The sequence below is a fragment of the Elephas maximus genome, chromosome 1 (genome assembly GCF_024166365.1).
Source record: "Elephas maximus indicus isolate mEleMax1 chromosome 1, mEleMax1 primary haplotype, whole genome shotgun sequence".
Lineage (NCBI taxonomy): Eukaryota > Metazoa > Chordata > Mammalia > Proboscidea > Elephantidae > Elephas > Elephas maximus.
The window spans coordinates 203,447,388-203,461,151 of record NC_064819.1 but is presented as its reverse complement, the minus strand read 5'-3'; the positions used below and the strand labels follow the sequence as shown (position 1 = coordinate 203,461,151).

The window sequence follows — 13,764 nt, the reverse complement described above, 5'->3', positions numbered from 1 at the left end:
TGGTGTTTTAACTACAACATTGTGGTAATTAGCATTTGTTAACCTATATCAACAATTTTTTTGAGAACAAAGTAGTAATAAAAGGAAAAGAAGGCGTGATATATGGAAATTACGATTTATGAGTAACGTTAGCACAGAAAACATTACTAAGGATTCTGTATGGTCTGGTATGGGAGGAGATCCATGGGGCTGGGGAGACACCATGAGTTACCACACTGGGTGACACCAGTCCTAGTGATGCCACTGACTCAGTGCCTCTGCTAGCAAGATGTGCAGAAATGCCGGAGACTCATGGAGAAATGTCTCCCAATGTACATAACCTAAAAAGTCCCCTTTTCTACTTTAAATAAGAAACAAGAATTTTTTTTAAAAAAACCTAGTTTTTTGTTAGGTTTGTTTTAAGGACATTAGCCAGCCTTTTAAAGGAAGGGCATTAATCAGAAGCAGGAGAATAATCTGCCATAACACTTAAATTTAGGTATTATACCCAAATAACACTAGCTATTTGAAAATAAACTGTTCATGTAACATTTTCAGCTAAAGATTATGACAATTCCAGGGATGTGGAACAGTAGGTCCTAATTTGGAAGTTTACTTAGCTACTTCGCTATAAGACGCAGAGGTTTGTATACCAGAAGTACGTCAAGTGTATCAAAAGAGATTATGATATTCTTCATATTTCCTTTTTAGGCTCCAGGCCCCTAACATTAAAAATAACACAATAACCAAAACCAGTTGTCATCCAGTCGACTCTGACTCCTGGTGACCCCTTGTGTGTCAGAGTAGAACTGTACACCATAGTATTTTCAGTGGCTGATTTTTTGGAAGTAAATTACCAGGCCTTTCTTCCAAGGCACCTCTGGGTGAACTCAAACTTCCAACCTTTCAGGTAGCAGCCGAGGGTGTTAACCATTTGCACCACCCAGAACCAACAGTTAAAGCCTTTCCAAGTGCTCGCCTTCCATTTCCACCATTCTATGGGATAATTATAATGGAGCTGTAGTGGTGCAAAGGTTTGTAGTTCAAGGCCACCCAAGAACTCCACAAGAGAAAGACCTGGTGATCTACTTCCGTAAAGGTTGCATCCAAGAAAACACCATAGAGCAGTTCTGCTCTGTCAGTTAAGGTTGCTATGAGTTGAAAGTGACTAGACAGCACCTAACAACAACAATGGGATAATTATGGAATCCTGGGTGGCACAGTTAAGCACTCAACTACTAGCCAATAGGTTACCAGTTTGAACCCACTCAGGGAAGCCTTGGAAGAAAAATATGGCTGTCTGATATTATAAGGTCACAGTCTTGAAAACCCTAGGAGTACAGTTTTACTGTGCAAAATATGGGGTTGCCATGAATCGAATCAACTTGACAGCAAATGGTTTTTATGGGATAATTACACACCTTTAGAGAAAAGGTATATTGCATAAATGGTTCTTTTTGAACAGGAGAGTTTTATTATCAAAGGTAGCCATTATACAATAATATCTACACAATGGGTTTGTGGTGTGTCTACCTCAAAGCCTTTCAAAGCTTTTTCTTTCCTCTTTTAAATCCTAGGTTCCAGTCATCACTAATTTTAACATGAATACCCCTTCTTTCTGACCAATGAATTAAATTAAAGTTCATTTCTATATGGCTGAAATAGTGAATTAGGTTTTCTGGTGGTATTTATTAAAATAATGCAGTTTTGTATGTGCTGCATGTATATTCATGTATATAAGAGAGCATACAGTGAGCACAGTCATGGAAACAACCTAGACATAACCAAACACCTTGAGGAACTGAGCTACTGAGGGCTATGGACCATAGTCCCGGAGGACAGCTAGGTCAATTGGCATAACATAGTTTATAAAGAAAATGTTCTACATCCTACTTTGATGAGTAGCGTCTAGGGTCGTAAAAGCTTTGGAGTGGCCAACTAAGATAGAACTATTGGTCTTTTTCTGTCTGGAGCAAAGGAGAGTGAAGAAAACCAAAATCTCAAGTAAACATTTGTCCAAAGGAGTAATGGACTACAGGAGCCACAGCCTCTACCAGCTTGAGACCTGAAGGACTAGATGGTACCCAACTACCACTACCAACAGCTCTGACTAGGATCACAATAGAAGTTCCCAGTTAGAGTGGGGGAAAAGACGTTGAACAACATACAAATTCAGAAAAAAAAAAAAAAAAGACCGGATTTACTGGTCTGAGACTGTAGAAACCCCCGAGACTATAGCCCTTAGACACCCTTCTAATTTGGAACTAAAGCCATTCCTGGAAGTTGCCTTTCTGCCAAATAAAAGACAGAAGATCCTAGAGGGTCACTGTGAGTTGGAGTCAACTCAATGGCACTGGGAGTTTTTATAAATAAGCAATAACACACGTGAGGAAAGTGTTCTTTAGAACAGTCATCTACATGAGACCCAAAAGGCAACATATGCCCAAAAGCAAAAATGAGAAGGCAGGAAAACTGGAGCAATGGAAATGGGGAACTCAGGGTGGTAATGGGAAGAGTGCTGACACATTGCAGGGACTGCAACCAATGCCATTAAACAATTTGTGTATAAACTCTTAACTGGGAAAATAATTTGCCCCATAGGGTTTCCAAGAAGCACCTAGTGGATTCAAACTGTTGACCTTTTGGTTAGCAGACTGAGCTCTTAACCACTTTGCCACCAGGGCTCCATCATTACAAATAACTGTTGGATTCAAAGGATTGAGTGACACTGCGATCGTAAAATTTCTTCAACTCCCCATCTGTTTTCATTATTCTTGAGAACAGTAAATTTCGTCTTTCTAAAAAGGTAGACATGTATCATGTTATTCTAGAAATAAGTGACATTCACTCACAGATACATAGTAAAGAATAAACTTCCTATCCATCTCATTAAGACAGATACTTCCAATATTAATTTTCACTTATCTAAAAATTCATAATATATTTCTATAGTTTTGACCTATTTTGAATACCGTGTTGCTATAATTTAAAAATGAATGGTGCTGGTATCAAATAGTTATAATATTTAGATTCCACTGGAAACATTTAAAAGAGTAATATAACTGTTCTATTTTAAAGTATTAGGGTTTGTAACACAATAGAAGTTGTATCCTTTGCTATTATTTACATCTATGATGAAAAAATGTTAGATGTCAACTTAAAAATTAAAGAAAGTAATTAGTTTCTCAAATTATTTTAAATGCTATATAAGCAAGAAATTTTGGAGACTGTTACGGAATTCTTATTCCTAATTGGTACCTGATCGCAAATGGGTTTATTGAGGATTATTCCATTTAGTCCAGCTTTCCCTAAAATATATATATTTTTAAGTCATTTCAGCTGGTTTTGACTAGAGACCATTAGGACAAAAGCACTGGGGAATGTTGAGGCTGTATTTCATTGTTTATCATGGTTTGTAATTTAAGTAATCCAGGACACTCTTCTTGAATAAAGTATTTATTTTCCAAGAGGAGGCCTGAGTGGGCACAACTCAAGGAGACTGAGAGAAGTGGGAACATAAAAAGAAAAAAAATTAAAGCTACCACAACTTTGCTGATGCTGGAGACGGTGGCCTATAGTGGAGTACATTTTTTAAAGAAGATAGTTTTTCCACTTAGGGAACTTACGATGCCAGAATTTAAACATCTGGTTGGAAGGAAATGGGCATATTCCCTCTTGATTTCACATTTTGAGTATCCCTTTTGCAGTCAGAGAGCTAGGTATGCCGCATACTGCTTGCAAAGGCAATAAAAGCTGTAGGATTTGGCCTCTCTGTCAAATCAATTCTGCAGTCTGAGTGTAGAACTTTCTCCAGCGTTGCTAGGCGTTCTCTGGTAAGGGTTCCAAGACCTCCATGAGTCTTTCAAACACTGGCCTAGTATGCCAGGTGGTTCAGGAAGAGCTCAAGCCAAATGGAAAGTGTGCAGAGCTTAAATCTGAGAGCACAGTGGTTGAATGACACCTTCTGTGGGCAAACTGTGGCAGTGGTCAGAAATACATAGGAGGGAGGAGATAAGCATGACAACTTACACATGGTAGGGCTAAGTCCCACCACCTATCTGTTTGTCATACTGTGGTGGTTTGCATGTTGCTATGATGCTAGAAACTATGCTACTGGTATTTCAAATATCAAGAGGGCTGGTGGACAGGTTTCAGCAGAGCTTCCAGACTAAGAAAAACTAGGAAGAAAGACCTGGAGATCTACTTCCAAAAACTAGCCAATGAAAACCTTCTGGATCACCACAGAACATTGTCCAGCTCACTTGCTTTGGACACATCATCAGGAGGAATCAGTTGCTGGAGGAAGACACTGTGTTTTAGTAAAGTAGAGGGCCAGTGAGGGTGAGGAAGACCCTCGGTGAGATGGACTGGCACAGTAACTCCAATGGTGGACTTAGAGATCCTGGCAATTGTGGAAATGATGCAGGGCCAGGTGATGTTTTGTTCTGTTGTACATAAGGTCACCATGAGTCAGAGTCTACTCAACAGCAGCTATCTATCTATCTCTATCCAGGGCTAAGTCATTTCAATTTGAGTGACCCCATTAAGCCAAGTCCATCTCATCAACTGGACACAGAGAAACTTCACCATATTTATTATTCATAGTCTTTTTATGACACTCCGTGCAGCCATAAACACTCTGTCTGCAGACTTCGCCTGGATCAGCAGGTTCTGATGGGCAGGCCTGGTAATTTGATACCAGGTGAGCTACAAGTTCCGATATCTATGGACAGTTACTCCCAGGAAGTTTAAAATGTCTTCAGTTGTTGCAGGACTTAACAACATGGGCGCACTATGACATTTATAGGGCACAAATTGCTGAGGTAGTGCTGGAGTTGAATGGACTTGAAACTGTAATAAGAGTCAAGGAAAATTTTTTCAGGGCTTACTAAACTTCAGTGGCTGTGTTCCTGAAGAGTTCAGAATGTCTCTGTTTTGTCAATATGTATTCTGTGGATTCCTCGCAAGCAAATAGGACAGAGCAGTCCTAGTTGGCCTATCATGGGGTTAAGGGATAAATGGGATGCCTTTCTCCCTTGTGATGGGGCAGTGCTACCCAGGGAGAATGACCACTTCTACTGGCCAGTGAAAGGGAGCCCTCACATGTGGCAATATCTTGATTTTACTTGGGGAGACATCATGCCATCTAATGGCACAGTGGTTAAGAACTCCGCTGCTAACCAAAAGGTTGGCAGTTTGAATCCACCAGCCACTCCTTGTGAAAACTATGGTGCAGTTCTACCCTATCTTAGAGGATCGCTATGAGTCAGAGTCAAGGTCAACGTTTCCTCCCCCCACAAAGCATCAACTTTATTTAAATTTTTTTGTCCTTTTTTTTTTAATTGTACTTTAGATGAAGGTTTACAGAACAAACTAGTTTTTTTATTAAACAGTACAGCTATTGTTTTATGACACTGGTTAACAATCCCATGACATGTCAACACTCTCCCTTCTCGACTTTGGGTTTCCTATTACCAGCTTTCCTGTTCTCTCCTGCCTTCCAGTCCTTGCCCCAGGGCTGGTGTGCCCCTTTAGTCTTGTTTTGTTCCCTTGGCTGAAGGGTGAACCTCAGGAGTGACTTCATTACTGAGCTAAAAGCTTGTCGGGGGCCATACTCTTCAGGGTTTTTTCCAATCTCTGTCAGGACAGAAAGTCTGGTCTTTTTTTTGTTTGTGAGTTAGAATTTTGTTCCACATTTTTCTCCAGCTCTGTCCGGGACCCTCTATTGTGATCCCTGTCAGAGCAGTCAGTGGTGGTAGCCGGGCACCATCTAGCTGTACTGGGCTCAATCTGGTGGAAGCTGTGGTAGTTGTGTTCCATTAGTCCTTTGGATTAATTTTTCCCTCTTGTCTTTAGTTTTCTTTATTCTCCCTTGGTTCCGAAGGGGTGAAACCAGTGGAGTATCTTAGATGGCCACTCACAGACTTTTAAGTCCCCAGGTGCTACTCACCAAAGTAGAGTGAAGAGCATTTTCTTTATAAACTATCTTAAGCCAATTGAGCTAGATGTTCCCCGAGACCATGGCCCCCACAGCCTTCAGCCCAGCAATTCAGTCCCTCAGGGAGTTTGGATGTGTCCGTGGAGCTTCCATTACCTTGCCTTGGACAAGTTGTGGCAACAGGTTTTTGTTTTTTTTTTTTAATTAACTTTTATTGAGCTTCAAGTGAACATTTACAAATCAAGTCAGAGTGTCACGTATAAGTTTATATACACCTTACTCCGTACTCCCACTTCCTCTCCCCCTAATGAGTCTGCCCTTCCAGGCTCTCCTTTCTTGACAATTTTGCCAGCTTCCAACTCTCTCTATCCTCCCATCCCCCCTCCAGACAGGAGATGCCAACACAGTCTCAAGTGTCACCTGATATAAATAGCTCACTCTTCATCAGCATCTCTCTCCTACCCACTGTCCAGTCCCTTTCATGTCTGATGAGTTGTCTTCGGGGATGGTTCCTGTTCTGTGCCAACAGAAGGTTTGGGGACCATGACCGCTGGGATTCCTCTAGTCTCAGTCAGACCATTAAGTGTGGTCTTTTTTGTGAGAATTTGGGGTCTGCATCCCACTGATCTCCTGCTCCCTCAGGGGTTCTCTGTTGTGCTCCCTGTCAGGGCAGTCATCGGTTGTGGCCAGGCACCAACTAGTTCTTTTGGTCTCAGGATGATGTAGGTCTCTAGTTCATGTGGCCCTTTCTGTCTCTTGGGCTCTTAGTTGTCGTGTGACCTTGGTGTTCTTCATTCTCCTTTGATCCAGGTGGGTTGAGACCAATTGATGCATCTTAGATGGCCGCTTGTTAGCATTTAAGACCCCAGATGCCACATTTCAAAGTGGGATGCAGAATGTTTTCATAATAGAATTATTTTGCCAATTGACTTAGAAGTCCACTGAAACCATGGTCCCCCAACCCCCGCCCTTGCTCCGCTGACCTTTGAAGCATTCATTTTATCCCAGAAACTTCTTTGCTTTTGGTCCAGTCCAATTGAGCTGACCTTCCATGTATTGAGTATTGTCCTTCCCTTCACCTAAAGCAGCTCTTACCTACTAATTAATCAGTAAAAAACCCTCTCCCACCCTCCATCCCTCCCCCCCCTCATAACCACAAAAGTATGTGTTCTTCTCAGTTTATACTATTTCTCAAGATCTTATAATAGTGGTCTTATACAATATTTGTCCTTTTGCCTCTAATTTCACTCAGCATAATGCCTTCCAGGTTCCTCCATGTTATGAAATGTTTCACAGATTCGTCGCTGTTCTTTATCGATGCGTAGTATTCCATTGTGTGAATATACCACAATTTATTTAACCATTCATCCGGGCAACGGGTTTTTAATAGGAGAAACATCAGTGCTTTTAAGAAAACTTCCAACTGTTATTATAAGCATCAACATATTAAATCCTCATATGGTGGTCTTTAATTATGAACTGGAACAGAACTCTGCTGTTCTTTCCACTCTGGGCATTCATAACATCTCTCCAGAGAACACTGAGGCCTGTAAGAATCGTGCACTCTCTTGTCCCTAAGTCTTCCATGGAAAGACTTACTGCAGTAAGTTCCATCCAGCTGCAAGCACCACTTTCAGATTTTTATTTCACTCTCTCTCTGAAAATCTGTGACGTTATGGTTTTGAAATCATTGCTAAAATAATATTCTTCTTTTTATGGGCTTGACAGACTCTATATTAGGAGGTCCAGCCATCTTTTTCAAAACATTTATCAATTGTTGAAATGCCCATGCCCAGTTGTTAATAGTAAATAAACCAAGGTTTCAATTCCTGAATTCTTTTTATTAGATTAAAAAAAAAAAAAAAGGAAGTATAAGCATTCTGCAATGACAAATTTTTATTGGAAATGTCAGGTACAGGGTTTGCCAGCCATAAAGTTCCTATCAGAACAGGTGCTGATGGAAATCTCTTTTACAATATTTATTTCATTACTTATTGACTGGTTAAACTGCCCAAGGACCTGGCTTAGCTAAAAAAAAAAAAAAAAAGCTGCTGTGTGGAATTTAGGACAGACTTTCAGTGTGGATCTTAGATTCTTCTCTGAAAGCTCCTGACAGTTCAGACTGAGCACATATAACTAGTGCTTTGCACAACTGTCCCATCTTCTTATTGGCCAGATCCACCACATTCTACAACAGTAGAGTCAGGTCATTCTCATCTGAGGTCAACTCGACTCTGATGAGCCCAACAGTGACTCTCCCAAAACCCCACCAGATAACCCCAAGAGACCATCATGATCAAAGGTGGAGAGGGAAAGAAGACGGTCGAGAGGTGATGAGGTGGGGGTGAAAGTGGAGCAAGAAAACTTGCATGACCTTTTCCATTAAAAGAAAATGGGAGGGTGCCCTCTCTCCCTGACCTCTCCTCAGGGCCACTAGAGCAAAAGGTGATAAGGAACCCCTTAGCTCCACTCCAACCAGTGGCATGAGGGCAATAGGAAGATTGATTTGTGCACAGATGACTTAGGTTAAAAAATGGAATTTGTATGATTTTATTTTGTATTGGTCCAAGGGCAAGTCTTCACTCCCAAGGCCTCATTAGAATTACAAAGAAATCATTCCGCTCAGAGCCAGATCCCCAATCTTGCAAAGCTCAGACAACATTACCTGATTTGTACTGGTCTCATTATGAGAGCAAAGTGCTTCCACCAGGGATATAATCTGCCAGAACCTAGTCAAGGTCTTCTGGGACAGGGGTAAGTGGAGAGGTGATATGGAATTTTACTTTTAAACCCCCTATTATTTAAAATAATAATGATTATGTTGCTTTTGTTACAATCATCTTTCATGCCCTAAATGTAACCTATGTAAATTCATTTGGAGAAGATACCAGGAAAAAAAATTCCATCCTCTGTGATTCAACTTATTAGTCTTATTTTAAAACATCAAATTCACTACAAAGAGATGTTTTCTCTACAGAATGTGATCTTATCAAGAGAGACAAATTGTTAACGTATAGGCACAGCTCAATTCTGGCGCAGATGGCTGAAGTGGCTGCTGGCAGTGGGACCTCTCCCTGACTTCTTGCTTTTTCCTCCTCTGGGCTAGGATTATGGGGCTCGTCGGTATGTGTATCTGTTGCCTTCAAGTCAACTCCAACTCCTAGGAACCCCATGTGTGTCAGAGTAGAACTGTGCACCATAGGGTTTTCAGTGGCTGATTTTTCAGAAGTAGATTGCCAGGCCTTTCTTCTGAGCTGCCTCTGGGTAGACTTGAACTGCCAGCCTTTTGGTTAGCAGCCAAGCACTTTAACCATTTGTGCCCCACAGGGGCTGGTCAGTGTATAAACGCAGACTTTCCAAAACAAGGGGAATTAGCCAGCAGTGAGCCAGGGCTGGGGCAGCTTCCCAGAACTTCTTTCCTCAGAATCAAAAGTGCTTACAATCCACTTGTATTTATTCATTAACAAATGTTTATTGAGCTGCTACCAAGAGAGCACAGTAATTAAAAAGCATGCATTCCAAAGTCTGGCTGCCAAGGGCTCAATACCACCTCTGCCGCTCACAAACTCTGTGACCTTAGCAAGCCACTTACAAGCTCTGTGACCTTAGCAAGTTATTAACTCTTCTCAGCCTCAGTTTCCTCTTCTGTCAAAGAGGGATTGTAATCATTCCTACCCTGTAGGGTTTTTGTGAGCATCAAGTGAGATAATGTTTATAAAGTGCTCAGCCCTCTGGAGAAACCCTGACAGTATGGCCCCTGGACACCCCTGAAACTCAGTACTAAAGTCACTCCTAAGTGTTCACCTTTCAGCCAAAGATTAGACAGGGCCATAAAACAAAATGAGACTAAATGGGCACATCAGCCCAGGAGCAAGGCCGAGAGGGCAGGAGGGGACAGGAAAGCTGGTAATGAGGAATCCAAGGTCGAGAAGGGGAGAGTGTTGACATGTTGTGGGTTGGCTACCAATGCCACAAACAGTATGTGTATTAATTGTTTAATGAGAAACTAATTTGCTCTGTAAGCCTTCATCCAAAGTAAAATTAAAAAAAAAAAGTGTTCAGCCCATAGTAATGACTCAGAGCTATTTCATTAAGGAAACTGGGTTTGATAGGTTGTGAACAGAAGACAAGTTAATTTGCTCCTCAACTGCCCTTTCTAACCCCGTCAGGCAGGTCCCATAACATTCCCTGTCACTCTTAGATAATAAAAAGTCCTCTGATTTATTTTAGTGCCAAGAAGAGTCTCATTTCAGAAATTAAAATGTTTCATCTGGTATAATAATCAAATCTTTGAGCACTATCTAATTTAGAGCTTCTTCTCCACCTAGCTTGTCATTGCCCTAGGCCAGGAAGCCAAGAAGGAGAAGGGAGATCAGTGGGCTTCCCATCACCCTCCTAACTCTATTTCCTAGCCACTTAGCTGTGATTTTGGACTTCTTCAAGGTCAGAGGGAAAGGAAAATACAGGAAAGGGCACAGTCTCATAGCAGGTGTGGCTGGGATCTGGCACTAATGCTGTTCGCTTGGCAGATGTCCAAAGCTAGCTGTCTTGTTGCTGCCAGGCAGGTAGCGCCAGCTGCGCCTCCCATTTTTGGTTTTCAGGTCAGCATCAGTTACTAGCATCTTTCGTCCCACCCAAGTCCCTGGGACCTTTGTCAAGCTCTCCCGGTGCTTCTCCTAAATTCTTTCTCACCCAGCTGGAGGTGAGGAGAAAGCATATCGCTCCTCCATCCTGCCCAGGTAGGAAATGCTGCAGCCGTCCAACCACAAATCCATGCAGGACCAAGACAGTGATGGCGGGCTTGCACAGTACAATGTCAATGGGTTTTTGTTAATTATACTGTCCCTGCCCACTTTTCCCCTTCTTTTAGTGCCCTGGCTGGTGCTCAGCGAGATTTTTCCTGGTGGGATTAGAGGACGAGCCATGGCTTTAACTTCTAGCATGAACTGGGGCATCAACCTCCTCATCTCTCTGACCTTTTTGACTGTAACTGGTAAGAAATCGTTACTTTCCTCTAATGTATTTTGTTTCCTGACAGCAAATATTAGGGAAATGCATCCACTTAAAAAAGATATTAATATGGGTATTTTCAAATGTATTAAAAAGTAAAGACAATGGCAACAAACCTGATATCCCTGCCACCCAACTTAAATGGTTATCAATCATAATCAATTTATAGCCCCATCTACTTTACTCCCCAAATTATTTCGAGTCATATCCCAGACATAATGTTATTTTGTCTGTAAATTTCAGCATGGATCTCTAAAAGACATTTACAAAATATAGCCACAATATCATTATCACACACATCTAGAAATATGAATAATTCCTTAATGTGAAACATCCACTCTGTGCTGATAGTCCCCCAATTGTCTTATCCTTGTTTTTTAGTTTGTTTGTTTGAATCAGGATCCAAATACATAATTTACAATTGGTTGACCAGTCTCCTATAATTTGTAAGTTTAATTGCCATTTCTTTTTTTGTTATTGTTAAAGAAACTGGGTCATTTGTTTCATAGAGTTTTCCTCAGTCTGGAATTGACTGATTGCATTCATGTCACATGTCCCCCTGTCCTTTGTGTTTCCTGTAAATTGGTATTTACATCTAGAGGGCTGAAGAGATTTGGATTTTGTTGGCTTGCAAACTTCTGCACAGCCGATGGTGATGTATCCCTCCACCTGGAATACGTATTATCTAAAATATTTCTCTAAGGAGAGTTTCTCCTCATGAACTATTTGGCTACCCTCAAATATGGAGCATATAAAAAAGGCAAATAACTGACACTTTCTCTTTATTTGCCACCTTTCCAAATAATGAGATGGCCCCCCAGCATTCTCCAAAACTGACCAATGAATTGGGGTTCCTTTTCTTTTTTTAAATATATATGTTCTTTCATATATTTTTCTATGTATGTTAAAAACCAAACCCGTTGTCATTGAGTCAATTCCAACTCATAGCAATCCTACAGGACAGAATAGAACTGCCCCATAGGATTTCCAAGGAGGAGCTAGCGGATTTGAACTGCTGACCTTTTGGTTAGCAGCCAAGTTCTTAACTGCTGCACCACCAGGGCTCATATATATATTTATACATATGGTTTTTTTTTTACACATCTACTTTTGAAAACTAACTTTTGGAATTGCTATTTAAGCATGGTTTGGGATTTTATATAAATATTTGCAATGCGTATGTCCTTCATTTTTTAAAGATAGCCCAAGACTAAAAGAAATAAAAGTGCTGGTCATTATCTCATGAGCACTGACTGTACCTTTCCTACCGTCATCACATACTTAGATATGTGCCCTTCACCTTCACACGCATGTACACACATATGTACACACATACCTTATCTGCTCTTTGAGACAGAGACAGAGAGATGATGAGGGATGAAAACAGCAAATCATCCCTGGGAAGGACAGTTAATATATTAGATGAGCAATGAAGACTTGGAAGTTCTCAGTCAACATCCTGGAATGATCTGAAAACCTTTAGATGACATTTAATTGAAATGAGTTTGAAATTCTGTACTTATTTGGAAAAAAAAAAATCAATTTCTCAAGTACAGGATAGAGATATCTAAAAGATGTAAGGGTTCTACTTGGCAACAAGCCCTTGAATGCCAAAACTCTTAATGTAATTTTAGAGATCAAGAGTGCTCTCTTTAGACAAACTTACTCTGCAGTGGTCATGACACAGCTGCAGTATTGTGCTCAGGAATAATTTAAGAGGATGATTAAATATTGTAAAGAGAGTGCTTAAAAATTACAGTGTGTCCACCAAAGGAGAGTGACTTGGTTGAGGAGGGCATGTCACCTATGATCTGTGAAGAACGTTTGGAACAGTTCAGGATGTTTGATTCAGGGAAAGGATGGAGATACATTCAAATATTTGAATGGATGTCACGAAGCAAACAGGGAGGAGGAGATGACTTGAAGTGTGTAATGCCAAAGGACAAAGCAGGACCTCCAACAGAATTTACTGAAAGGTAGATTTGGACTCTAAGTAAGGTAGATTTAACTTCACAGTTTTTGTGAAGTGGTGAGCTCCTTGTTACTGAAAATTTTCAAACAGAATTGGGGAACTGGTTTGATGAGATGACCTTCTTGGTTTGTTCAGGTTCCTGTATTCTAGTTTTATGTCCCTGAGAGGGAAGCAGAACCAATTCTACAATATCTTTATTAAACAATCACTTAGGCAAAACCCTGTGCCAGCAGCAAAGGAAAGCACAGAGGGGTGGGGGTTTAATTAAAATTGCCAAAAGAACTGCAGTGCTGTTCTTTTTTTCCACTTCTCCCCACTGCAGCACAACCAACTGATAGACAAGTGGGTAATATGCTTAGATCCTTCTCTGCACTTACTAAAGCTGCCTCAGTATACAACTTCCTCAGTTAAGTTTTCTAGAACAGGCCAACCATGATTTGTGGCTGCAGCTGCTAACTAAAAGGCTGTTTGCAACTCTTAAATCTGTGGTTGGCCTGAGCTTACATTCAAAAAGAGTCAGCTTTTTTCTCACTACTCCCTGCAACACTCAACTTTTCTGCTGTTCAGCCAGGGGGGGTGACACAATTTCAATGGTGGACACCAGTGCTTTGGGGGCTCTCCCTCACCAGTAAATGGGCCTTACCTTCAATCAGTGACTACAAAGGGACCGTACCTTTGACTAGAAATGCTCAAAGGAAAAACTAGGCTGGTAGGTGAAATCCACTGAAAGCTTGGGAATCCTGCTTCTTGCTGATGCATCTTAGCAAGTTGATAGCTTTCAGTGGAATCATTATCACTCTTTTCTCTGAACCCAAGAAGAAACATTACAAATAGAGCTCTTAAAAAATGATGAACTGGACTTCGG

At 40.9% G+C, this 13,764-nt stretch overlaps 1 protein-coding gene across 1 annotated transcript in view; it reads left to right on the top strand.

Annotated features, from left to right (window-relative positions):
* The window catches only part of SLC2A12 (solute carrier family 2 member 12), a 79,184-nt gene that overhangs the window by 36,901 nt on the left and 28,519 nt on the right, over positions 1-13,764 (top strand). The window contains 1 exon segment of the mRNA XM_049901517.1: positions 10,788-10,910. Within this exon segment, the coding sequence (XP_049757474.1) occupies positions 10,788-10,910 (123 nt within the window).